Source organism: Erigeron canadensis, chromosome 5, assembly GCF_010389155.1.
Source record: "Erigeron canadensis isolate Cc75 chromosome 5, C_canadensis_v1, whole genome shotgun sequence".
Taxonomy (NCBI): Eukaryota; Viridiplantae; Streptophyta; class Magnoliopsida; order Asterales; family Asteraceae; genus Erigeron; species Erigeron canadensis.
This window is the reverse complement of record NC_057765.1, coordinates 13,266,441-13,292,339: the sequence shown is the minus strand read 5'-3', so window position 1 is coordinate 13,292,339 and position 25,899 is coordinate 13,266,441. Positions and strand designations below refer to the sequence as shown.

Genomic DNA, 25,899 nt, shown 5'->3' with positions numbered 1-25,899 from the left:
ATTATATAGGTTGATTAGCTTAAAACGTTTCATATTTACCACTTTAACAATATGGTTATGGGTCTTGGTTTATAACATCTAACTAAACATTGTTAGAAAATTAGTTTGGAAACGGTCACAAAATTATTCCAGTGCGTATGTTCTAGTTTGGTTAGAAAAAACCTTCCGTTTACCAATTTATACATCAATTTATAAATCTGACTTAGCTTTGATGATAAAAAGATTTATAGAAGGTGTGTCTTTATAAAAAAGATGTATAACCCTACAACAGTATAAAGCATGTTTTATCATGAATGGCAAAAAAGTTGTTATAGTTTGCTCTTAACTTGTAATGGTAAATTTTAATTGAGCATTTGTTCAAAAGCATTAGAAAATAAAAAAAGCGCACTGATAACATGATAATCAACAAGACTACATAAATGATTGTCAAATCTCAGACCACTTGACCCAAAGTCGTATCAAGCTATCTTTTGTTGCCTAAAAGGTTTGTCAACTACAACGTACCAAAAGTTGAACACTACGATACACATGAGATTTGCGTCTCCTGATACCTTGAAAAAAAGCCATGGAAATATAATCAAAAAGTGACTAGAATGATAGAAATGTATACGAAAATTACAAAGGCAACTTTATAACCGACGAGTTTTTGATTTTAAACCTCAACTTTGAAATCTATTATATATTATTATATCTATAACTCTTATAAAACAATAATTAACCAAGCACTTTAAAGCCTTTTTGTAATCTAAAACTAATTTAAAAAATTGCCACATAAGATTTTATCCTATGTGTCAACTCCATATTTTTCTTTAAATAAACTATATATTTAAAAAACAAATGAAGGTATATATGTTAAAATAAATAAATAAATAAATATATTGTAAGAATATAAGATCTTCTCATTAGATAAAATGATATCTTCTCTTTAGTTTAAAAATGATGTACAATTTTTGGTTTAATTTTTTTATCTTTTTTTAAATTTTATGATAATGGTTAATATAATTTCTTTCTTCTTTTGTTTTGATCCATTCCATTAACTCATTCGTTCACATATTAAGCGTTTCATTAAATGTATACTATTGATTTTCATTGTTTGATGATTCTTTCATCTATGCTCATCTTAATGCATTTTAATTATAAATTATATATTATTATTATAATCTTTAAAAAAAGAAAATATATTTAAACTTTAGATTTTTTTTCATTTGTGTTAGCTATTCATTTTGTATCTAATATAATATGCTCTTTGTTCATTCATCCAAACATGTTTTTTTTATGGATCCAACTATCGAAAATGACTTAAGTATTAGATTAAAATTGCACACTATTTCAGTATTTTGGTATTTAAATGTAGCTCATTGTAAAGTTATTAATGTCAATACTAAAAGTTTTAAAAAATTAATATAACTACCACACATCGTGCGGGTAAAAAACCTAGTATTATATATATATAAAAGGCTTCTCAAAGTGCTCGGGTAACGGTCTCTCAGCGTGCCACGTAAGCATTTTCCTACGTGTCGTCGCCATATTAATCCGTATGACATGTAAGCAACTAATTCGTATAGAAACGCATGTTTAATAAAACTTTTAAAAAACAGCCGTTTTTGGGATCGAACTCACGACCTACATGTTAGGTGTGTTCAGATTTTCCACTTGATCCAGGGTAAGTTTTGATTCAAATTTGGAAAACTACAATTAATATACACTAAAAGGCGAATCACACTAGATATAAGGAAGGTGAATCATCATCACAACTAATTTCAAACAATATTTTCCCGTATATAATCTTATAGAATTAATTTCATTGCAATATATATAAAAGCTTTTTAATAGATGACATATATTATTAAATACCCAAAGTTTAGAATGTGCAGTTTAATATAAACTAAATTATTTCCCCAAGATTATTTCTCACATAATACGTAGTTTAAACATATTAAATCTTCGTTATAACTTACACTAAAAATTATAAATAAGACATTTTAAAATTTAATGATACTATTATTCTAATAAGAAATTATTAATAGTTAACGTATGTTAATTATATCTTTTATAAACTAATGTAAAATATAAGTTAAATGTATATATTAGCTGCCAGAAAGTTTTTATATATTAGAGATAAAAATGACATGTTAAATTTATATAATATCATAATTTAACAAACATAAATAAAAGATGTTGAAAAATGATGATTTTGTCAGTTTCAATATCGTTTATTGCTTTCATTATTATTCTAAGCACCATATACATATTAATATTTTTTATTTAAACAACAAATGATATTAACGATGTAAAACTAAATACATATAACCAATTCCCACTCATTTTACTATTTTTATATTTATATCATTGAAATAATTATTTTATATAACAATAAAATGTATGTAATGACTTTGTACAAACTTTTTCTTTTAAATTAAAATTTTTCTTTTATATATATTTAAAGATGTGTATTAAATATTATTTCACATATAACTCTAATCACGAACTCCAAACTATAAGGATTTATACGAACATCAATGTATTTATCTACAAATGCTTTGATTTAATGTTGTTTTTATTTAATTTTTTAGAAAAGTAGTTGGTTTTTACATTTTTAACTAGATTTTAGGCATGTGTTCAATACACTACGATGGTATCAACATTACATGTTAATTTATTATGGTCCAACAAATTTTTTTATTATTATTGGTAGTAAAAATTTGATCTATATACGAAAACTTTGAGTTTTATATTGATATGATTTTAATCATATGTTAATCGGAGTTGTTTACTGTGACATTTTTAACGATATTTAAATATTACAAAATCATCATTGTTTATACTTATAGATAGTTTAACACTAAAAAAAAATAATAGTTCATTATTATTTTATTTATTAATTGTTACACAAGGTGTATTACATTCTTATTTTACATTGTTAAAAATAAAGTACTAATATTTTTAAATAAAAAATATCTTAAATATTTCAATTAAAATATAACAATGTTATATGGGTTTCTTATAAAGATTGTATGTCTACATGTTTTGTTATTCTTATATGTGTCATCATAATTAATAAAAAATAATTCAAATAAGGATAATAGTATAATTATTTTTAAAATCTTAATATATTTACATTAAAGTTTATTTATTTTAACTATTTAGTTTTATATTTATATAACTAGATGAGTGCCTACGCGTTGTGACAGTATTTTTAAACAGCGTTGGTTAAATGTGGCTTTACCTTTTCTACTTGGGGGAATGTACTAAAAAAAATTTTGCTATGTATTTCCGCTTACGAAAGAGATAAAATTTGAATTTTTTTCCTAAAGACATTTTAGTTACAATGTATAAATTGAAAGTAGAGATGTATATAGATTCAGTAAACTACTTACTTTAAGTAATACAAAATTGTGTTGAAACGCATGGATATAACCTATTTTATTGTTCACTCCAAGTGAACATATAACTTATTTATTATATATAGAACTCACAAAAGACCGGTGCAATGCACGGGTTTCAAAGCATACCTATTTTGAGAATGATCCATACATGATACTCTGACACACACTTAGATATATATGATTTATTATACATATAATTAAGAGAAATTGTTACAAATCGTCCTGTGGTTTGCTCGATTCGTATTTTCATCCCTGTGTTTTTTTTTTTATCATTAGGTGTCCTTGTACTTTTCATTTTCATTGCTAGTCGTCCTTGCCTCTAACTTCCGTCAATTTTGTTCCGTTAAACCCCTCACGTGCGAGGGTATAATTGTCCAACCCTATTTTATAAAAATTAACTAAATTCTTTATTAATAAAATGATTTCTTCAGTACAATACTCCTTAAATCCACAACCCCCATCCCATGATCCTATCTGATCAACCACTACGAATATATATATATCAATATCTAGTTCTATCCATACCACTATTCTAAAAGTTTATCATCCGCAGCATCGCTTCTTTGTTCTTTTCTTCTTTTTCTCAACACAAATATTTGGGTTTTTGCATTGCTTATTTTTCTCCATCTGTTGATTATATCTTTAATCATCATCATCGTCTTGTTTTTCTTTAGGATCTAAAGTATATATAGATATACAGATCGATTCTTTTTTTTTTTTAAAGGAAGATTTGGATTGGTTGATATATATAAATAATAGACATATATATATTTTATTTGAAAGGAAGATTTAGATTGATTGATAGATAGATAATGGAGGTGTGAGGTGGAGGTCGATAACGGAGTCTCTCGTGACAGGGGACGCTGCTAATGATGTTTTTCCGACAACAAGGGGTTGCGACGGTGGTGGGAGGCGGCGACAATAGGTGTTTGGTGGTGGTGGGGGGTGTATGGTTTTGTTAGTTATGGCCTTATGGGGAGGTACAAGGTGATATAAGGGTGTTTGGGGTTTGAAAATGGTGAAGATGATGAAGTGGGGAGTTGGTTCTCGGTTTCCGACGAATTTTCCGGCGATAGCATACAGTGGCCGGCGGGTAGTGATGGTGGCCAGAGTTGTGGGCAAGATGATGAAGTTTATAGATTTATATCCTTTTTTTATTAAAAAAAGGCTATAGATAATATACTCATTAATCACTAACTAGAAATTGATTTATTATCATCTTCATTTTCTTAGACTTGATTTTGGTTTTCATCAAAAAGTTTATACAAGTTGTTCTCTCTCTTTTTTTTTTCTTTTTTTTTTTTATAATTCTACATCTATTATTATGAATTAAAGATTATATATATATGTAGGTGTGTAGAGATTTGTGCATGTATAGATCTCCAAAATGAGGATGGAGGTGGGATGAGGATATATGTATGTTTATGTATGTGTGTAGATATATATGTGTATGTATAAATCTGCAAAATGAGGATGAAGGTGGGATGAGGATGAAGGTGAGATAAGGAAGATAAAAGTGTATATAAATGGACAATTATACCCTCACGTGGTATGCACGTGAGGGGTTTAACGGAACAAAATTGACAGAAGTTAATAGTAGGGACGACTGACAATGAAAATGAAAAGTACAAGGACACCTAATGATAAAAAAAAGCACAGGGATGAAAATGCTAATCGAGTAAACCATAGGGACGATTTGTGATAATTTCTCTATAATTAATATTATAGGCAATAGAATTTCAAGTGAAGGAAGTACCTTGGTCGTTTTTCTACCTCCTCTTTTTCCTTCCACGAGTCTGCAACACACATTTGGCTCGTTAATTATGTAAAAAATATCTTAAGCCTTTGGATTACAGTAATAATATTAGAAAGAGGTCTGTCTACCTTTTTCAAAGGAACTTCATGACTAGATGTGGACGCAGGTTCAGACTGATTAGGCATACCCATTGGAACCGAAGTGCAAGCACCCTAATCGATGAAGTAATAGAAAACCGACTTTAAGTAATCAAAACACAGAGCATCGTTTACTTTATCATACTCTATGGAATGGATCATAGACTTACGGCATTGGGAAAACTCCCGGCAGGGAAATTTTTCTGCATGCTAGCCATCATTGATACCATTGTAGACATCTGAGCAGCCATCTGTGAGCATGTTTGCTCCACTGAGGCAAGTCTTTCCCGCATTTCAGCAACCTCTGCATTCTTCTCCTTAAACATCCTCAAAGCATCAGCACGAGTAGGAATTGCAATCCCACGAAGAGAGGGGGCACCATTTGATCCAGGTAGGGGCACATCACCTTGAGTTCCAGATTCACAAAGTTGGGACTGTAATGAAGATTAAACAAGATGAGACTACAAATGAAATGTATACAGAACAAATGGTACCATGTGCATAAACATTCTATACAACGAAGTCCATTAAATGACTTTAAGCTTCATACAATTACAGCAGCTGATGCTTCGTTCACAGGTTGACCATTCTTGTGTGTACGAGTCAATATAAATAGTTCCGCCCCAGAGGGTCCTTTCCCATCAGGCCTTTTTGCCCTCTGTCATGTTTGATGTAACCAGTTTATTAGTCATAGTGCTAGTATCTATAGAGGAAGAACCTTAATTAAAGAGTTATTTAAGATTATATACCTCTTCCTCTAGCAATCTGGCAAAGCTTTTTGTACCTGAGGTATGGTTGAACTTTACCTTTGCACGACTGGCCTTGGCTCTGGCACTAATACTCTGCAATATGCACACATATGCATAACTGACAATTCCCTTCAAATTTAATAAATATAATTTAACCAATCTTCAATGTATTTTTAAAATCATGGAATGTGATACGACCTGCCATTTCTCAGAGCTCCACTTAGCAACAAGAAACGACCACTGATCAGGAAGAACCCTCACATCACGGTCGGCAAGCCGCTCCCTATCAGTTTTATGAGTGTCATAGCGTGTAGCCTTAAGAGTACACTTAAAGTTTTTCCATTTATTTTTAAGGGACGTAAGCACCCAACTCCGACAATCAGAGTCAATATCAAACTTTGACTGCAATATATACACGGAATATACAACTGAGTGTGACCCAAAGAAAGAAGAAAAAATTAAGACCAATTTACAAGGTTTGTAGATACCAGAACTTTCTGCCACATGTTTTCCTTGTTCTCTTCAGGCACTTCTCTCCAAGTAGGATAAATAAGGGGAGCCAAGTTCCCATCTCGCGCTGTGCGGCCCAGAAACCAGGTTAATTTGGATGCCTCGGGACCTACAGGCTGCCCCAGCTCATTGGTGACAACTTTTATACGTCCTACTGTCATTAATAGTTTATCGCAACGTGTGTTCCCTTGAATTTGGTATTTCCTTGGAATAAATGTCGCATCTGTTTTGACCCACTTATGATTAACCTTAGCCTGACATAATTTATAACCCAAGCGGCTGTAAAAGAAAACAGAATATGGTAGAGAGCTAACCAGGAGCGCCAATATCAGGCTCGGGCTGTTCCGACTCTGAAGATGTTTGCGGTATGCTAGAACTCTGATGAGGTTCACCAGGCTGCAAACTGATCGGGACAGCTGCATTCTCTGCTACTTGGTTAGAACCAGCATTGTTTCGCGGCAACAGGGTAGCCATATTTATAAGTGGAGGCCGTGGGTTGCATATCTGCTGCTTGTTGTGCCTCAAGTTAGAAGACTCTGTAAGGAATTCATTTGCAATTATAACACATTTCAACATACACACATGACCTTCATTTATAGAATGTAATGCTAAAATCATTTCATGGGCTAATAAAAACTGTAAAACCAATCTCTTGTGCTCCAAAGCCTATTCGGCAGCACTATACCCTTCTGTTTTTCATTTTGATCTTAAAAATATATAAAATCTTGAAAGGAAAAACGATGTACAAAGACTTGTGACTAAGACTTTTACCAGAATAGACGGTATTGAAAACCAAGAAGCCTTTCCTTGAGTAGCCAATGTTAACTTTATTCACATTCTATTCTCGCAGTTGCTTTTGTGTGGCCATGTAGAATATGTATTCGTGGATGGTAATATGGAAACATTGTAGGTAAAGACAAAGTATGCAGACTAATTAACTATTTGGTTAATAACATCGTAAACGCAGATAATTTGTAAAGAGGGACTACATTCACCATAAAAAGAAATAAATTATTGATTTAGGAGAGGTAACAAGATTTTTAGGATAAAAAGCTGTCAAAACTCCTATAGCCAATGTAAAATCAAGCTTGCCAAAAGTCAACAACAAGATTGAAAGTGATTATAATAATTAGTTGGGCATCGGATATAAAATATGCAAAGAGAGGTGGTCTATACAAAATTTAAGTTTCTACGGAACACTACTAGCAGAACGTCAACATCGGCATACATAGGACGTAATCTTGTCATGTGAAGAAGTAGAAAAAATGTCTAGAAAAGAGACAATTAACTTCATAATAAACAAGATGATGATGGAAGAGTGGAAGAAATCATGCTTGAGGCATTAACATGAGTGGTGAAAATTGAATACCTAGTAAATCTACATCAAAAAGGTTGCAGGTTCAAGTCCCATCAAGGACAAATTGTATCAATAATTATGACTTAATATTGGTGTGTTTGGATGCATCTCTCTCTAAAAAAAACCAAAAAAAAAAAAGAACAACATGATTGCTTGAAAAAGGTCTTTTAATTTTGTATAGCCAGTCTTTGTCGCCCAGGTATGATCGTAATTAAATTTGAAGAATAAAGTATATAATTGAATCACACAATTATATTGAATCAAAGTATATACAATCACTGTACATGAATTTGATTACAATGTTGGATAATGAAACTGATACGAAACCACTTATATTTTTACTAGTTATTCTTGGCGGTTATTCTCTAACCATTGTGTTACTTCTCGAACGGGTATGCCTTCTTGAATCGTCATGTGCTTTGCTATGGTCGCGTCTGTCTGTTTGTGTCAGGCCCAAAAGAGTTGGCCCTTTTCCTTGAACAGACGTCTCTTTTCCTTTATGTCCTAATGACACTTTAAACCCCTTAAGTCTTAAACTAATTATATTCCAACATTCTCCCCCCTAATTGTTTAAGACTTGCTCTTCTGATCTTCAGACATCCATCCGTCTTTGCTTCACGCCTATTTGCTTGCTTGACCCAAATCTTCTCGACTTGTAGTACAAACTTTGTCTTCCATAAATCTTTGATGACGTCACACCATCTTTTGTTTCTTCACACGAATTTGCTTCACACAAATTTGCTTCACGCGAGTCTGCGTCACACAAACTTGTTTTGTAGTTTCTTACCACTTGGCATCACACCATTTCTTTTGATCAATCACTGACCTTGTTCATCACGAACCATCCTTCACGGAAAACTTTGGTTATATCACACGACCTTTAATTCTCTCACAGAATTTTGATCCATCACGGATTGAAATCGCATCACACGAGTTTCCTTATAATTCAATCACTTGAATTAACTACACCTTTCACAGGTTATCTCCCGCATCACACGGTCGTTGTCTTGATCCATTCACTTAATCCTTGCTTGCACCCATCACAGGTTTACTTATCCGCATCACACGGCTTTGTCTTGATCGCGTCACACGATCAAGCCTTCAAACTTTCTAGTTTTCGTCAATAAGGCACATCAGAATTGCCAGTTCATCATCATCAGTCTTTATGGAAAGTCCTGCAAATCCCTTCTCTTTCTTGCTTGAACATTCATAAGCATAGTGCCCAAGTTTTCCACACTTGTAGCAATCTACTTGCGACTTATCAACATTCCTTCGCGGTTTGTTGTCGTTCCCTTCCGAATCTTCCGAGTTGTGTCCTTCGCCTTTATATTTCCCTCTGCCTCGTACTCTCGACGAATCTTGTCCACGTTGCCCAAAACGCTTTCTTTGCTTAAAATTATTGTTGTGACGTGTCAACAATAACTTGTTTTGATTGTCGCTTTCTTTATTCTTCTTAAACTTTGTTCTTTCCTCGAAAGCCTTCAATCTTCCTATCGCATCATCTAGCGTCATTTCGTCAAGATCGCAGTGTTGCTCGATGGATGCAACAATTTGTATAAACCTATCTGGTACGGAATTCAGAAGTTTTCGTACGAGACTTGGTTGATCAAATATTGAACCCAAATCCGCTGCCTTAGTGACAATCCCATTTATCTTCGCGGTAAATGCATCAATTGTCTCTTCCTCGTTCATTTGCAACATTTCAAACTCCGATTTGAGTGTTTGCAATCTTGCCTTTTGTACTCGATCTTCTCCAACGTATCTTGTCTTAAGTGCATCCCACACTTCTTTTGCGGTCTTACAACTTGCAACTTGTAAAACTAGATCTTCTGACAACGCTCGAAATATATACGCCATCGCGGCCTTGTTTTTCTTTACATCGATTTCAGTGCCTGGTTCTATAATTTCCCATATACCATTTGCTTCTAAAATAGTTTTGAAACGAATAGCCTAAACAGGGTAATTTGTAGAATTTAATACCGGACATTGAAAGTGTGTCAATAATCCCCCAAGTGCATTATTGTTGTTGTTACCGCTTGAATCCGACAAAACTTCTAAGTTTTTTCTTTAAAACTTAAAATCTAATATGGATCCCTTCTAAGACAAATATGATTCTTAATAGATAAAGATCTAATTTTTCAATCTATTTTTCTCCCTAATCAATTGCAATAAAAATAAGAAAAGAAGAATATGATAAGATAAAACCTGCAATATTTCTTTTTTCTTTTCCTAGTCCCACGTGAACTCTAAATCAATTGAACAAAACTTTGACTTTTGTTTATTTTCTTCACCAATCACAAAGATCGTACGTCTTTTCTCTTTTCTATTTCCCTTCACTTTCTTTGCAAGAACGATGCAATCCAAGAAACCGAGATCTGGTGTTTCTGTCTTCTTGTTGTCGTCAAAGATCAAAGATAAGATTCAAACGGATCCAATTTCTTTAGCCTTGATCTTTGTGTTCAATTCGTCTATGAAAATAGAAACTGTCGCCCCCTGTTCGTGGCTTCACACCGCAAACAGTCAACCGTTTCTTCAAAATCGAATCACTCGATCTTTGTATTGTTTCTTTGTATTGTTTCTGGTTGTTTATCACAAACAAACAACCCTCTCCAACGATTTTTCAATTCCTCAACCTTTGCTCTGATGCCACTGTCGCCCAGGTATAATCGTAATTGAATTTGAAGAATAAAGTATATAATTGAATCACACAATTATATTGAATCAAAGTATATACAATCACTGTACATGAATTTGATTACAATGTTGGATAATGAAACTGATACGAAACCACTTATATTTATACTAGTTATTCTTGGTGGTTATTCTCTAACCATTGTGTTGCTTCTCGAACGGGTATGCCTTCTTGAATCGTCGTGTCCTTTGCTATGGTCGCGTCTGTCTGTTTGTGTGAGGCCCAAAAGAGTTGGCCCTTTTCCTTGAACAGACGTCTCTTTTCCTCTATGTCCTAATGACACTTTAAACCCCTTAAGTCTTAAACTAATTATATTCCAACAGTCTTGTCATTTTAGATCCCTCATAGTCCTGGTTCCACAAGGGAATCAACTTTTCCGCTCCCGTTTCTAAAAGTGGATAACTAAAATACTCACATCCTCAAAAAGCGTTAGCTTGACCCATAGGGAGCAGTTAATTTCTCGAACGAATGGCTCATGAATCAATAATAAATGACAACTTCAACTAAAAATGATTGACGTTTGTATATAACAGTAAAAAGCAGGTTATATGCAGCTTTACAGATTAGGTAAAGATCCACCTAGAAAAAGTGGACACATAAGGGCACTAAACACCACAAGTCACATTCATAAACCCATCTCCTATTTAACTCTAAATGGAAGATAATTATGGTAGCCTTGCGACACATAAACTGAGTAGCATATAGTTAAAGTAAGTGAAATGTCAAGCCTAGACGTTTTTTTTATTACAAAACCAAACAGAGAAGGTGAACATTAAGTTAATTATTTGAAGTATAAGAAAAATCCTTGGGTAGACATTAACAGAAATTCTAAGAATTAAAAGCAAATATAATAAATAAAAAGCAGGGGAAAAAACATTTATTCTTGAGAAGTTGTGATGACAATAAAAGAAAATCTTAACAAGGTCCCCTAATAAGAGAAGATGATATGAAACATTCAAACAAGCATGGAAAAAGTATCAACATAACTAACACTAGAAGTACTTAGCTACACTTTCTAGAAAGCATTTGTCGCTAAATTTAGCATATTACTAGAATTGCATCGTGTGAGAATGACAATGGCAGGGATCTTACCAGCAACAGCTGCTGATTGTTTGTTGTCTAATCCGGCTGCTTTCCAGTACTTTGTGAACAATGTCTGCACCCTTTTCATGAGCTCCAAAATGTGATTGCCGTTCTTATTATATATGAGACAATTGTTCCAAATACACTGTACATCCTGAAACACTTCTGTTTCATTCATGTACTTGAGACCATTCTCTAGGTTGTAGCATATTGTACCAAAATCCATAGGTGTCTTGATAACATCAAAGTAATCCTGGGTCAAGCCCCACGCAAATCATTAGGTGACACAAGATACTAAACATAATGCCCTTTGAACATCAAACCCACACACTCTTCTCTTTGCCCTAGTACAAGGTGGAACAAAATGCTAACATATATTTCGTGGTTGTCTATCATATGTGATAATCCTAATGCATACTGACTCACTTAAGGAGCTACTTATTAATCTAAACTTCTAAAAAATATACCAAGATATCTCAACGGTCAACAAATAAGCTCCAAAGTTAATGTAAGTTACTTAGTCTAACTACAAAGTGTAGACGTTCAAAGAAATATTATGATCGTAAACAACAAAGGGGATGGAATTTCAAACTTAACAATGAAAAATGAATTGTGAAAATAGGTGTTCCGGTTTTTTTAGGCTTGTCAGGATATTAAGTTTCTGGTTTTGTTCTTGTATTTGCAGATTTGTCATCTCGAATTGGCTATATCGTGCTAATTTCAGTAATTAAATTAGTAGATTTCCAATTGGGCTAAGTGCGCCGGAATGCAGTCAACTAATCACCAAAAGTTATTGTGTGCACAAACTCTAGATCAGCTTTATTGTATTCAGGAAACTTGAAGTTATGGTTATAGTAACACTAAAAGTGGATTTTGCTTATGTGGAACCGGTTACCTCTCCACGTGGATGACAAATTCCAAATCAATATCACAAACCCTGATTTAATATCTCCATCCTAGATTTAACATCAACAAACCCAGATTTCATAAGCCTCACAAATTCAAATATAATTTTCAAAAGTCTAAATCACAAACTCAATCTAACATCAACAAACCCATCAAACTCCATAAAATAAACCAAAGATTCACAACTTAGATCTATTCAAATAGTTTGTTTCATCTTTTGAATTAGAAAGGTGAATTTGTATTAATAATCAAAGGAAATATTTACAAACATCAATAAAGCACCTGGACGTATCCAAGCACTATATCTCATCAATAACTACAAACATCTCATCATTCGAGCTAGACAATAGAACCATGAATTCCTCCTGTATTACAATAAGAAAGACATTACTTCCTCTATAAAAGTGACCTCCAATAGTGCTATAAAACAAATAAAAAAAGAAATAAAATCCCTAGATCTAACAAGAAAAGAAATAGAAATGAAGAAGAGATTAAGAAAGTAAAAAAAGAAACATGTGTTGATGTAGCAGCAAGAACACCACCGTATCACGCATCACCGTCGACCACCACCACGCACCACCATGGACCACCACTATGAACCCCCGTTGACCACCACTAGGCACCGGCCACAGCCGATTACTAGCACGCATAACGAAATTGCCCATCATTTTGGGAGATCCCATTTGAATGGACCACATATTTGAAGTTCTTGATCAGATTTCCTGTTATTTAATTTGATAGGTTTTCATATAGATCTTGGTGGGACTTCATGTTATTTAAATGACCACAGATTCAAGACTCAAATCTGATGGGATTATCATGATGAGTTTGAAAGTGAAGAGGAATTAAAACGAGTAACAAGAACAAGAAATTAGGGAACATATAATGTGGGGATTTGTTTGGATTCAGATAAATGTTGTTTTTGTCATATTATGAATATACATATATACATACTCATCACGATAATCCGGTGAATTTGACCGAAATTCCGGTGAATTCTGTTTCAGCACTTGGGGTTTTATCTTTTACTCTTATTTATGTATATATATAAATATATATATATAATATTAGAATTACCGAAATACCACCGAAAAAAACGATATTTCGTATACCAGTCCGTGACCGAAACACCAAAATTTATGTCATTTACTTAGGAATCACTGCAACAAGAGGTAGCAGCGATCAAAACGTAGCCAGCTCAATAAAAGAAAGCAACAGTCAATCGATTTGAAGACGAACGTTTATCCGGTCACTAAAGACCTTAAAATAAAATCGATTTCCCAAATTTTAGTGATGGAGACCCGCACGGTTAGATTCTCTATGCAGGAAATATATCCGGTATTACAACATGGCGGAGGAGGAACGCGTGGATGTTGTAGCAATGCATCTAGAAGGTGATGTTTGACATCTCTACTCACGGCTCTCTACTCATCGATATATCAAGTATTCGGAAGAGTTACTTCGTGCTCTCCAGAAAAACTTTGGTCCTGCCGAGTTTCAAAACCCTGATGAACATTTGTGTAGCATCCGACAAACAAGTACGATACAAGAGTACCGACAACCCAAACAGTCCTCAACGGTTACTAATTGGCCCGAACACTGCCAATTAAGGGTATTCCTCAATGGTCTCACAGATGATCTCAAAGCCGATGTTAGAATCCATACACCAAGAACTGTTTATAAGGGAATGAGTATCGATATCGAGTTTAAATCCAAGGATGTTCACATAAAATATGGGAAAATGTTGCCTCTTCATCCAAAACAGAGCCGGTATCTTTAATAGCAATAGAAACTTCCAACGTGCGGCCCTCGATTGCTGTGTGGACCGTAATCCCGTTCATTGCTCGGTTAATACTATATTTATGTGTTATGTAAATACAAGGGTTTAGTGTGTCAACATGATAGATAATAACCGGATAACGGTTATTGGGAGTTATTGGTGAAGGGTCGTGATTGTTGGCAAACAGTCACGATGGAAGTAACATTAAAATAGGTGTGACTATTAGTGAAGAGTTACGATGGTTTGTGTAACTATTATATATAGAAGTGTCTGTACAAAATTTCATATCAATCTATCAATACACGATTATATTTCTAGTATCTTTTCTCTCGCTTGATTTTGTGAATCAAATGATTAGGGACAACAATTGGTATCAGAGCAATGAGGTTGTTTGATTCAACACACTGTGACCGGAAACAAAAAAAAACACACGCCAGAAAAATCAATGGTGGTGGAATACGGTAACAGGAAGAAGAGAGAAACGAACTTACTTGCAATTTTAATCGGAACACGGTGGTGCACAACCGGAACAAATTACATCCGACGGAACTTCAATCATACTCTTGAGAAGGAGGAATATACTGATTGGAGGAAATAACCGACTTCAATCACACTCTTGAAGAAGAGGAAAACCGATTTGAAGGAAACAAAATCTGACTTCAATCATACTCTTGAAATAGAAAGAGGAACGCGCGATCGATTGAAGGAATCATTTAACCAAATTAAACCCACTCATTATTAGGGCTTAGATTTTAATTTGGGGAGAAACACTTTTGTTGGGGAACGGCACAGATTAAGACCGACAAAAAAGGAATTATCATTGATTTTTTAATCAAGAACACTCTTTGTTGATCTGCTGTTGAAGACGACACAGAGGAAAGAAGAAAGAAAATTAGGGGATCACTTTTGTGGGAAGCGGCATACGTGAGAACCGACATAAAAGGAACAATTGATTTTGGGCTTTTATCAAAAAATAAACAAGCAGATTAATATTTATTCGGGCCGACAAGGAATTATTACTTGGGCTTCTATTTGGATCAGATTTTCTTAAGGAAATTCTACAAATTAGGGCAACACTTTCATCGGATCGACAAGAGGGGGACGCTTATCTTTGACAACGATTCTTTAAAAGAAATTATTTTCGGATATCCACAACACTCGGGTTAGAAATCTAAATCTTTTGATTTCTAATTTACTAGTAGTATAAATTTATTTTCATACTATTAGGAAAGCCCTAAATTTTAGAAAGTGTAGAAAATCCTAATGGCGCCTTAGTAACAGAAAAACCCGTTGTACCAATCTCTCAATATCAATGCCCCGTTTTGAAAGAAACAAATTATACTGTTTGGGCCATTCAAATCAAAGTTATACTTGAAGCGAATGGATTATGGGAAATGATACAACCTAAGGAAGATGCGGAACCCGATGCGAAAAGGGATAAGGCAACGATTGCCTTTTTGTACCAAGCATTGACCGAAGACGTGATACTGCAAGTTGCGGGGTGTAAGACTGCGAAAGAAGTATGGGAGGCGTTAAAAAGGAGACATGTCGGAGAAGATAAAGTGCAGAAGGCACGCTTACAATCGTTGATGATTGGATTTCAAACACTCCAAACGAGGGAGAACGACACGTTAGATGCCTTTACCATTAAGTTAAATGGTTATGCCACTAAGGCAAAAGAATTTGGAAAAACCTTGGATCAACCGTTATTAGTACGGAAACTTTTAGATTCCATGTCGGATAGGTTCATCCAAATAGTGGCATCCATTGAACAAAACTCTGATCTAGATGAAGTCACTTTTGACGAGATCATTGGAAAACTAAAAACGTATGAAGAAAGAATTAGACTCAAGAAAGGTGGACGTGAAAACAGCCAGGAAAACTTATTATTCGCACATGGCGAACACTCTAGAAGAGGAAGGCGATTCGGCAATCGCGGACGTGGTAGATCAAACTTTTCACGAGGAAACTGGCAAAACAATAGAAATAGAAACGACTCGAAAGAGGAAGGCTCAACTCACAAGGCAAGAACAAACACAAAGTGGAATAAGCAAGTGAGGGATATGAGCAAAGTACAATGACACGGATGTAGAAAATTTGGACATTTTAGGAAGGACTGCAACCAACTGCCAACAATGCAGGAACAATCAAATCTTATCCAAGAAGACGAAGAGCTATCTTTGTTAATGGCAACACACAAAACTGAGAACGAAGAGGTACTGTTAAATGAAGGACAATTTCAACCCGAAAAAGTATGCTACAACAGATGAAAGCATCTGGTATTTAGATAATGGTGCTAGCAACCACATGACGAGAACTAAGAGTCACTTCAGAGATATTGATGATAAAATAACAGGACGTGTTCGTTTTGGAGATAGATCGTATGTAGAAATAAAAGGAAAAGGCTCTGTTTTGTTAGGATGTAGGAATGACGTACAGAAGATTATATCAAAAGTATACTACATTCCAAACCTTAAGAGCAGCATACTGAGTCTAGGACAACTCACGGAGATAGGGTGTAAAGTCATCATGGAAGGAAACATACTGACTTTACATGACAAAAATAAGAGGCTGCTGATGAAGATTGAGAGATCAAGGAATAGACTTTACAGCATCAAACTCAAGATAGGTACACCCATATGTTTCCTAGCGAATATAGATAGCCAAACATGGTTGTGGCACGCTAGATTAGGTCATCTAAACTTTTAGGACATCAAGAACGTGACAAGAAAGAATCTAGTGGAAGGAATACCTAACATTGATCACGCAGGACAGATTTGTGATGCCTGCCTATTAGGAAAACACAGTAGGACTCCATTCCCAAATCAAGCCAAATTTAGATCAAAGAAACCTTTGGATTTAGGATATGGAGACCTTTGTGGCCCTATAAGCCCAACCACACACTACGGGAAGCAATATATATTCTTGTTAGTGGACGACTGTACACGTTTCATGTGGGCCTACTTTCTGACATCGAAAGATCAAGCATTTGATACTTTCAAGGAGTTCAGACAACATATTGAAACGGAATTGAGGACAAAATTAAGGATGCTGAGAACGGATAGAGGAGGTGAGTTCACATCTAATGAATTCACCAAGTACTGCAAGGAAAATGGAATAGCGCGACAGTTATTTGGAAATCCAATGATTCGCCCAGGCCATTTGAAGGGAGATTTGCACCACACTCATGTAACCGTTTTCACAAGCACGATAACACAATCAGTTATATAAATCCACAGATAAATGAATAATAACATTGAACTCCTACATACTTGTTATAAAATCATAAATTTGAAGAAACAGATTAGATGAATTAATAGATCAAGCAATAAACTTACAGGTATACCAAGTGCAACAGGATCAACAGGTTGATTAAACGGAGCAGCTGCATCCAGTTTCATGGTCTTTTTTATCACCTACAGGCAGGGGTAAAAAAATGTCATCTATACGTGTAAAGCCGTGATGCGCAACATGAACAAATAAGTATGTTGATTGTAGATAATAAAAAACATAATAAAGCATATACTTCAAGGGCAGCATTCAATTCTGGAGTTTGATGTCCTCGAGTTTGGTTCACATCAGATTGCCCCATCTGTCCATATACTTCGAGGGAAGCATTTAATTCTGGATTTTGATGTAGACGGGTTTGATTCACATGGGACTGCCCCATTTGTCCATTAGTGACAGAATTAGCTACCAAGCTCCGTGACAAGTTACCTATGCCACCGGAATCTTTGGATATCTCTCGAATAATGGTGGCAATCATTTTACCCAATACATCCGGATAACTTTCCGTATTTGCATTAACATTGTTTTCAGTCTCTAAATCTGCTTGTTTGCCCCTAATGCCAGTACCAGTGCTCAGATGTCCGGTTTCCATATGTTGAGAGGTGACATTTTCGTCTGTTCTCCCGTCAGATACAAACCTGCGGCTGGTTTCAGGTTCCGCTACTACAGCAGAAGGATTACGAAGTGTCGTCTTTGCTGGCGGCCTATACGTACGTTTCCTCTTCATTGTTTATGTGTTTAGCAATCCTAAACGTATCAATCACACACAGACAAGATCTGGCTTATTAGGTCATTTCATTTTATTTTGCTCAAAATATTATCAATACATAAATAAATAGATACAGGTCATATTTCTCTCTCTATATATATATATAAAGAAACAGTTAATTTAAGTATGTTTAAAACTAATTGAGTAATAATTAACCCTAACAGAATTGAAGTGAATATAAATAAATAGTTTAAAACTAGAAGAAACAGTTAATTTAAGTATGTTTTACGAACCAGATGCGTTGGTGCCTTGGTGGTGGCGCTGCTGCTGCTGAGCGACTTAATTGAAAAGAAGTCACAGAGTAAAGTTAAGTAGTGACGGATTTAACAGCAAAAAGTAGCTACGAGGAGCCTACGACGACTTTAGCTACAACTCTTAAAAGTAAAAAGTAGTGTCGTCCGACGGGTTTTAGCACCAATATCTCGACGGTGTATGAGGGAGGTTAAGATGTAGGCAGACCTTACCTTTACCTAAGTAAAGAGGCTGCTTTCAGTTTCTACCTAAATGGTAGAAAAGGTCTTCCAACCTTTGCATGGGATGAGGATCGAATCCATAAACTCTGTCTCCAGAGGCAAGGATGTTTACCACTGATCCAACCATACTGCTTTAATAATAATGTATATTAATAACTAGATTTATATTTGTGTCACATACACAAATACACATCGTTATTTTTAACTTTCTACATTTAAAATATCTCAATTACCCTCAAATTTCAATATATTTTTGACTGATACATCACATCTACCCAAAATATCTTAAAATATTTTTCAACCCCATCAATCTAAACTAGTTTTTCTTCTTTTATCACTAATTTAAACATTTTCACTTAATATATTTAATTAATTATAATACTCTTAATAAGATTATAACCTTTAAAATATTTTCACCCAATATATTATAATAACCACACCGTTACCGCCACCACGTAATCACCACCACCACCACCCAACGCCGTGACCGTTGTCACATTGCACGGGCTAGTCATTGATAAGTCATCCATAAATTTATTTTGAATGTACTTATTACAATTACAATGAGTATAAACAAGTTAATTTGGTGTGTGACAAAAATGACAACACAATATATATCGACACAAAGAATGTTCAAAACGGCGGCCAATTAAACAAAGTTAAATGCGTGAACTTTGAATTTCTCTATTACACATTTATCGACACAAAGAATGTTCAAAACGACGCCAATTAAACAAAGCTAAATGCGTGAACTTCCAATTTCTCTATTACACATTCAATGGAATAACCATAATTAATGGAAGATTAATTAAACTCAACACTGATTAATTCCAACATTCACTTCACTTATTTCTTTCACACATTCCTTCTTTCACTTATAATATTTCAACAGCTCACAAATGTTAATTCATTCACAAATTAAACATATATAATAGTATAGTATATATTCTTAGAGATTTTACTTGTTTTATATATATATATATATATGGATTTTGTTTTGAGTTTGATATTAATGATATTATATTGTTGCATTTTCATCGACCTTGTAACTCTAACATGTAAACATCATTTCAAATTAATTTAACTCTTTTTCCTTTTTTATAAAGTCGTATTGCAGTTGCATTTTTATTGGCTTGAGATTTGTTGTTATTTTGTGCTTTATAGCTTATATCTATATATATTTATGTGAAATAATTAATCAATGTAGATGGATATGATCTATTGGATCCGAATGAAAATATAACCATTAAATGGGATCAAAAGTAGCAAAACGATGGAGGAAGACAAGATGCAAGTTCTGTGTATATGAAGATTAATGTTCATTTATTGTATGTTAGATATATGATATTGTACAACTACATGTGCATGTGACGACCGGATAATTGATAGGGTTGTATTTTATGCATGGTGTCTTCTGTAGCTCCTAATCCCTAGAGCTTTGAAAGGGAAAGATTATTTATAGAGAGAGAATATATGTACATATACACGATTACATATTTATATTAAAAGATATATACATGATCTAAATCTAAATGAAATTATAAATTACACAATGTTTGCTTTTATTAGATACCACAACGAACTTAATTAATCAGCATATAATAGAAACTATATATACATTACAACAAATATACTTTTGGGTACGGAAACCTTTGGTGACGATCGCTAAAGAATCACTAAACAACAAATTAAACTTTCTTTTTTAATTGTGAATTAAGTTAGATTTACCTTTGGCGTAGCCAAGAATTGATTTTGTTCTAGTGATAGAGATTGATTCTTCCTATGTGGAGTATCATTTTTGGGTCCGATCGATAAAGTTCACATATAAACCGAAAAAGAAGTTCTATCGAGAATAGCTAGATTGTTTGTTTCGAAGATATTTCACATAACAAAATCCTAAACTACAATAGTTAGGGGTCATTTGATCGAAGTGTAATTACCCATTAACTAATTAATTAAGAGCTTAATTTTAATTACTTACCATCAACCAATTAATGTATTAAGTAGCAAACGGGCACGTGAGATATTGTTTTGTTGCTATGATAAAAGGGTTAAGTGCGCCAGAATGCAATAAACTAATTGTAACAACCGCCTTAGAAATGTAGTAAATAAATTTCTCAAATTTTATCTAAGTTCTTGACGTGCTTTAGACTTAAGATATGTGCTCACATGAAGGTCAATTTGATCTTAAACTTTGAATTATAAGGCGAGCTCATAATTTATTATGATAAAATACTGGATTTCGAGTCGCAAACGATCGTATTTATGAAAGTTCTAGCCCTAAGATATTCACAAATAGTCCCTACATTTATTAAGATCATTATTATTGGAAAACTATAAATAGAAGAACTTAGTGAGAGAAACTCATTCCTTCATCTTCTTTATCTCACCTCTCTCTCTCTAAAACACACACTTGCAGCCTCCATTCACACACACAAAATTCATCTTTTGATTTTGGGTTGTAAAATCAAAATCATTTGTACTTTTATCATCCTTGTGACGATCAAAACACGTTTCTGGAAACAATTCTCAGGTAACAACAACAAATTTTGAGTTTTTGATCAAATTAAAAGTGTATTTTTCAAGTATTATGTTCTTGATGATTTGGTCCAGTTTTTGATCGAAAATCGTGTTAAAAGTTAATGGGTTTGTGTCTAAATATGTTTAACATCATTTGTGTGAACAAATTTGGGTCATAACATGCTTTAATCTACAAACCCCATTTTTGAATATGAGGGAAAACTTGTTCATAATGTGCCACGTCTTATTTATGTTATAAATGGTCTCGAAATCGTTAAAAGTGTTAATGGTTAGTGTTAATATGTATATATGTATTAGTTTTAGGTTCTAACAAGTCCCGGAATCGATCTAAATCTTCGTGTGTTGTTTAAGTTCAAGTATCAGTCCGTTTTGTATGTGGGACGATCTCCTGGGCAGCCTCTTGATTCTTGATTCCTGCTCGTACGTTCTTGTGAGGTGTTGTGTTGTTGTGGTACGTTGAATGGGTAACTGATCCTTTGGATTGGTTTAGCTCAAACACTTGTTCGTTCAAACGATCATACGCCTTGTTCTTGTTCTTGGACACTTAGGACGATCTTGAGCTCCCTCATTTTGAAACGATCTTGATACTGGAAAACCTAAGACGATTTTGCACCTTGTTCCCTTAAAACGATCTTGAGTCATGAAAATGAGACGATCTTGAACCCTTAGTCACCAAAACGAGCTTGCTCTAGAACAGCTAGGACGATCTTGCACCTTGTCCAGAGGGACGATCTTGAGCTTCAAACTCCTAGGACGATCTTGTATCCTGACCTCTAAAGCGATCTTCAAACTAACGGAACCCTAGATCAACCTTGAACCCTAAAACGATCTTACACTCACTACTTATTATATCCAAACTTCAATACGATCTTGTTCATCTTAAAAACAACATGAACATGTTCTATAACACACCGTACTTGATTATTTAACACCAAACCAAGTTCATAACATTATTTTCATTCGATTAAACACATCTAAGGCTACACATTGACATCAAAGCTAGTTTATAAATCGACCTAAAACAATGTACATCGTGCGAACCCTAATTGAGTACACAAAGACATGTTCTATCTTGATTATTAAAGTACAAGTTCCATAAACAACTAAATAAAGTTCATAAGTCTAAAGATCATCATTAAAGACATGTTTAACACATTATCATTATAATTACATATGTGTGAGTTCAAAGACGTACAAAACGAGTCCAATTCAAGTACTTAAAGTCCATTCAAATTCTTTTTGAAGTCAAAACGTTCAAAGATCTTTAAGGGCCAAATCATCAGTTCATCTTGAACACTCCAATGATAAATTAATCACAAGAACCAATACGTGTGCTTAATTATGATCAATGACTTGTGATTAGGTTTACATCAAGACGTACTTGGACTCCGATAGATACAACTAATGAGCGTCCATTTTGTGATAAAACCCCCTAAAGAAAGGCTTCATTTCTATGCTTGAATGAGTTAATATTCCGGAACTATCGATACTTAATGAATGATATGTTTGTGCAGGTTCCCGGAAGATGCGAGAGAGGGTAAATGACATCAACTGACTCAAGAAGGAAGCCTATGAAGTTACAAGACACAAGGAAGTGGTTCGGGAGCCAAACGAAGACTCAAGTGCAAGACAGCAGCCACCAGCGCCGCTGGACACATACCCAGCGCCGCTGGTGCTCACCAGCGAACACTCTCCAGACCACAAGCGCCGCTTGAAGCTTCACCAGCGGCCGCTCGAAGTATCACCAGCACCGCTAGCCCATTAGCCAGCGCCGCTGGTCGGCTCAGATCAGTAACCGACTTAAACACCTATTTAAGTCGAACTAACCCTCAAAACCCTAAGAGAGAGCCGATTCAGCAGCCCTAGCCGCCCAAGAATAACCCTAGATCGAAATTGCAGATTCCAAGAAGGTTTTGGAGCATCTAAACACCTTCCGATCTTCACTCTTGGTCTAGATCTTTCATCTTTATTTACTCTTTGTCTTTAAACTATGTCTTTTATATTCTCAGACTTTGTTATTCCTTTAATAATGCTAGGCTAGTAGGCTGAATACTTGTTTGGATCAATGTGATCATGTAGACGCTTATTGTTTTACTGTGTTCGTTTAGATTTTGTTGAAGTGTGCTTTACTGTTTATCGTAGATCCATGTTTATTAGTAATTCATGTTGCTATTGGTTTTATATCTGAACATATTAGTTTAATTCTGATGATTGTCTATGATCATGTACTAGGACTAATATGCTAGGACAGAAAACAACTAGTTGGTCTATAACTAGAAGTAAAAAGTGATTCACTTGTAACCGAGGGATCCAGAACCATAGTAACTAGGGTGAATTGAACATGAAGCTTAACAATACCAGACGCGATCCTTTGACTTGGAAACGAGCACTGTGGTTACCGGAGGGAATTATATCTGGTCATGGCTTAAGAGCCGGGTAATTAAAAGATGAATTAGTAACACAAACTTTAGGTCATAATACTTAAAACAATGAATCTAGCGAGAATTTGTTTTAAAGGGTAGTGTGAGTCTAGCGACAGCACTACTACTTAGGTAAAGTGAATCTAACGAGAATCTGAACCGTGATTAAGTTTCCAACAGGCTAACAAACCAGTAGGATAGTATTTGGTCGTACCATGAGATCGGAGATGCCAAACAAGTATTTTAATTTAATTACTGATATTCGTCCTTTCACAACTATTTTCAGAGTAGCCTTTTGCTGCAAAGCATTTGGTTATTTTTTCTTATTTAATTGCTAAAAATTAGTTTATTAGGAGTTAGTGACAAACCCCCAAACAAACTAGAATTACACGTACTACTAGATTAGGTAACGCAACGCTTCCCTGCGAACGATCCTGTAATTTACCACTAGGCTATACTCAACTGACCGGGTTCGCTGCTCATTAAAGTGTGTGTTAGTTTAGATAGTTACTTGTACAACATAAATTTTAAAGACTAGGAAATAAATAAAAAACATACACCCATCAGGTCTTTTTGGCGCCGCTGCCGGGGACGCGACGCATTCTTAGTTTAGTAGTGTAGTTCGACCCTATTTTGTGTTTCGGCACGAAGTAGTTACTTTTTAGCATTTCATATTAGGTCAAATTAGGTTAAGTAGAAAATTAGGTCAAAATTAGATTTAGCATAATTAGTTGCATTTTAATTTTTCTTTTAAAATTTAAAATCAAAAAATATTTGTGTTTTTCATTTCTAGCTAGGTAGTTAGTGTAGTTTTTCAATTTTTAGAATTAAATTGTTGTGTTGATCTTTTTTTAGAGATCCAGAACGGTCATAAGACGTAGTTTGACAAGCCTAAATAGACTCAGACGAAGGAAGAGACTTTACAGATCCAACTCAATCCCCGTAGGGAATTTAGAACACCTTTTCAACCTAGAAAACTGAGTAGGAACAACCGAAACCATGTCTCAACCAAACTCACCTAGAGGTGTAATTGACGATTTCGACCGACCGATGATGGAAAGGACAAGAGCTGTAGCACCGACGCCGGGATCCGCTATAGTTTTACCCAACCTAGGAGATTCATTTTCAGTCAAAGGACACCACCTTAAGTTAATTTAGGATAACCAGTTCGACGGCCGAGCTAATTCCGACCCTCACAAGCATGTAAGCAAGTTCACTAGCCTATGCAAAATGTTTAAATACGGAGGAAATGTCACCGATGACGATGTGAAACTTAGCTTGTTCCCGTCGTCTCTCACCGGAGAGGCGCGTGCTTGGTTCGATGAGCTCGATGAAGGTACCGTCACCACATGGAATCAACTTCGCGAGGAATACTACATATGTTTTTATATATGTCGTAACTGCTTTTACTACTCTATGGCTATCTGACTACTTGTTACATATCAGCCAGTCTTGTTGAGGATTGTGTGTGCTCGCTTATTACATATCAGCCGGTCCTGTTGAGGATTGTGTGTGCTCGCGTATACATATTAGCCGGTCCTGTTAAGGATTGTGTGTGCTCGCTTTGTACATACTTGCCGGTCACGTTGATGACTGTGTGTGCATGATTATATACAAACACTTACTTATGTGCAAGTTGGTCTCTAGCCACACTATACTACTTTACTCTCGAATTCTATTGACGGCATAAAACGTTTTTATACATCTTGTTTATGAACTTAAACCTACGAACTCACCAACCTTTGTGTTGACACGTTTAAGTATTCCTTTCAGGTATGCAAGCTAATCGTGGCTAGGTCAGGCAGCATGGGGCCTTTAGTAGACTGCAGGCTAGGTTTTGAAGTTTGCATGCTCTTGTTTATGCTTGATGGCAATATGCCTAACCTTTTCCCCTGCGTGGGAACTTATCTCATCTCTATTTGAAATGCTTGTTTTAACTTGTGTGCGATGACTACTATTATGCTTGTTTGGTTATAAAATTGACTATTTATGCTTAATGTATGCACTCATTTAGTATTCCTATGTAACATCCATGTGCGCGTGTACTTTATC

At 34.8% G+C, this 25,899-nt stretch overlaps 1 protein-coding gene across 2 annotated transcripts; it reads right to left on the bottom strand.

Annotated features, from left to right (window-relative positions):
* Positions 1–290: 290 nt before the first annotated feature.
* Positions 291–18,751, bottom strand: LOC122602438. 2 transcript variants are annotated; one of them, XM_043775119.1, is made up of 13 exons: positions 18,647–18,751; positions 17,883–18,391; positions 17,695–17,772; positions 11,680–11,923; positions 6,853–7,074; positions 6,517–6,761; positions 6,227–6,430; positions 6,029–6,121; positions 5,830–5,937; positions 5,450–5,713; positions 5,271–5,354; positions 5,143–5,182; positions 291–551 (listed from the first exon to the last, which is right to left on the bottom strand). In XM_043775119.1, the coding sequence occupies exons 2-12, from the start codon at positions 18,369–18,371 to the stop codon at positions 5,156–5,158; spliced, it is 2,058 nt and encodes a 685-aa protein (XP_043631054.1). In that variant the 5' UTR covers positions 18,372–18,391; positions 18,647–18,751; the 3' UTR covers positions 291–551; positions 5,143–5,155. The 2 variants fall into 2 exon arrangements, with proteins under 2 accessions (XP_043631054.1, XP_043631055.1); XM_043775120.1 differs by having other exon boundaries at positions 291–544.
* Between the last annotated feature and the right edge of the window lie 7,148 nt (positions 18,752–25,899).

Bases quoted from the DNA above. Each gene is read 5' to 3' on its own strand.
- LOC122602438 (XM_043775119.1), bottom strand. From the start codon at position 18,371: ATGAAGAGGAAACGTACGTATAGGCCGCCAGCAAAGACGACACTTCGT. The intron at 6,431-6,516 runs GTATCTACAAAC...TATATATTGCAG, and splicing joins ACATGTGGCAGAAAGTTCTG to TCAAAGTTTGATATTGACTC. The intron at 6,122-6,226 runs GTCGTATCACAT...TGCATATTGCAG, and splicing joins GGAGCTCTGAGAAATGGCAG to AGTATTAGTGCCAGAGCCAA.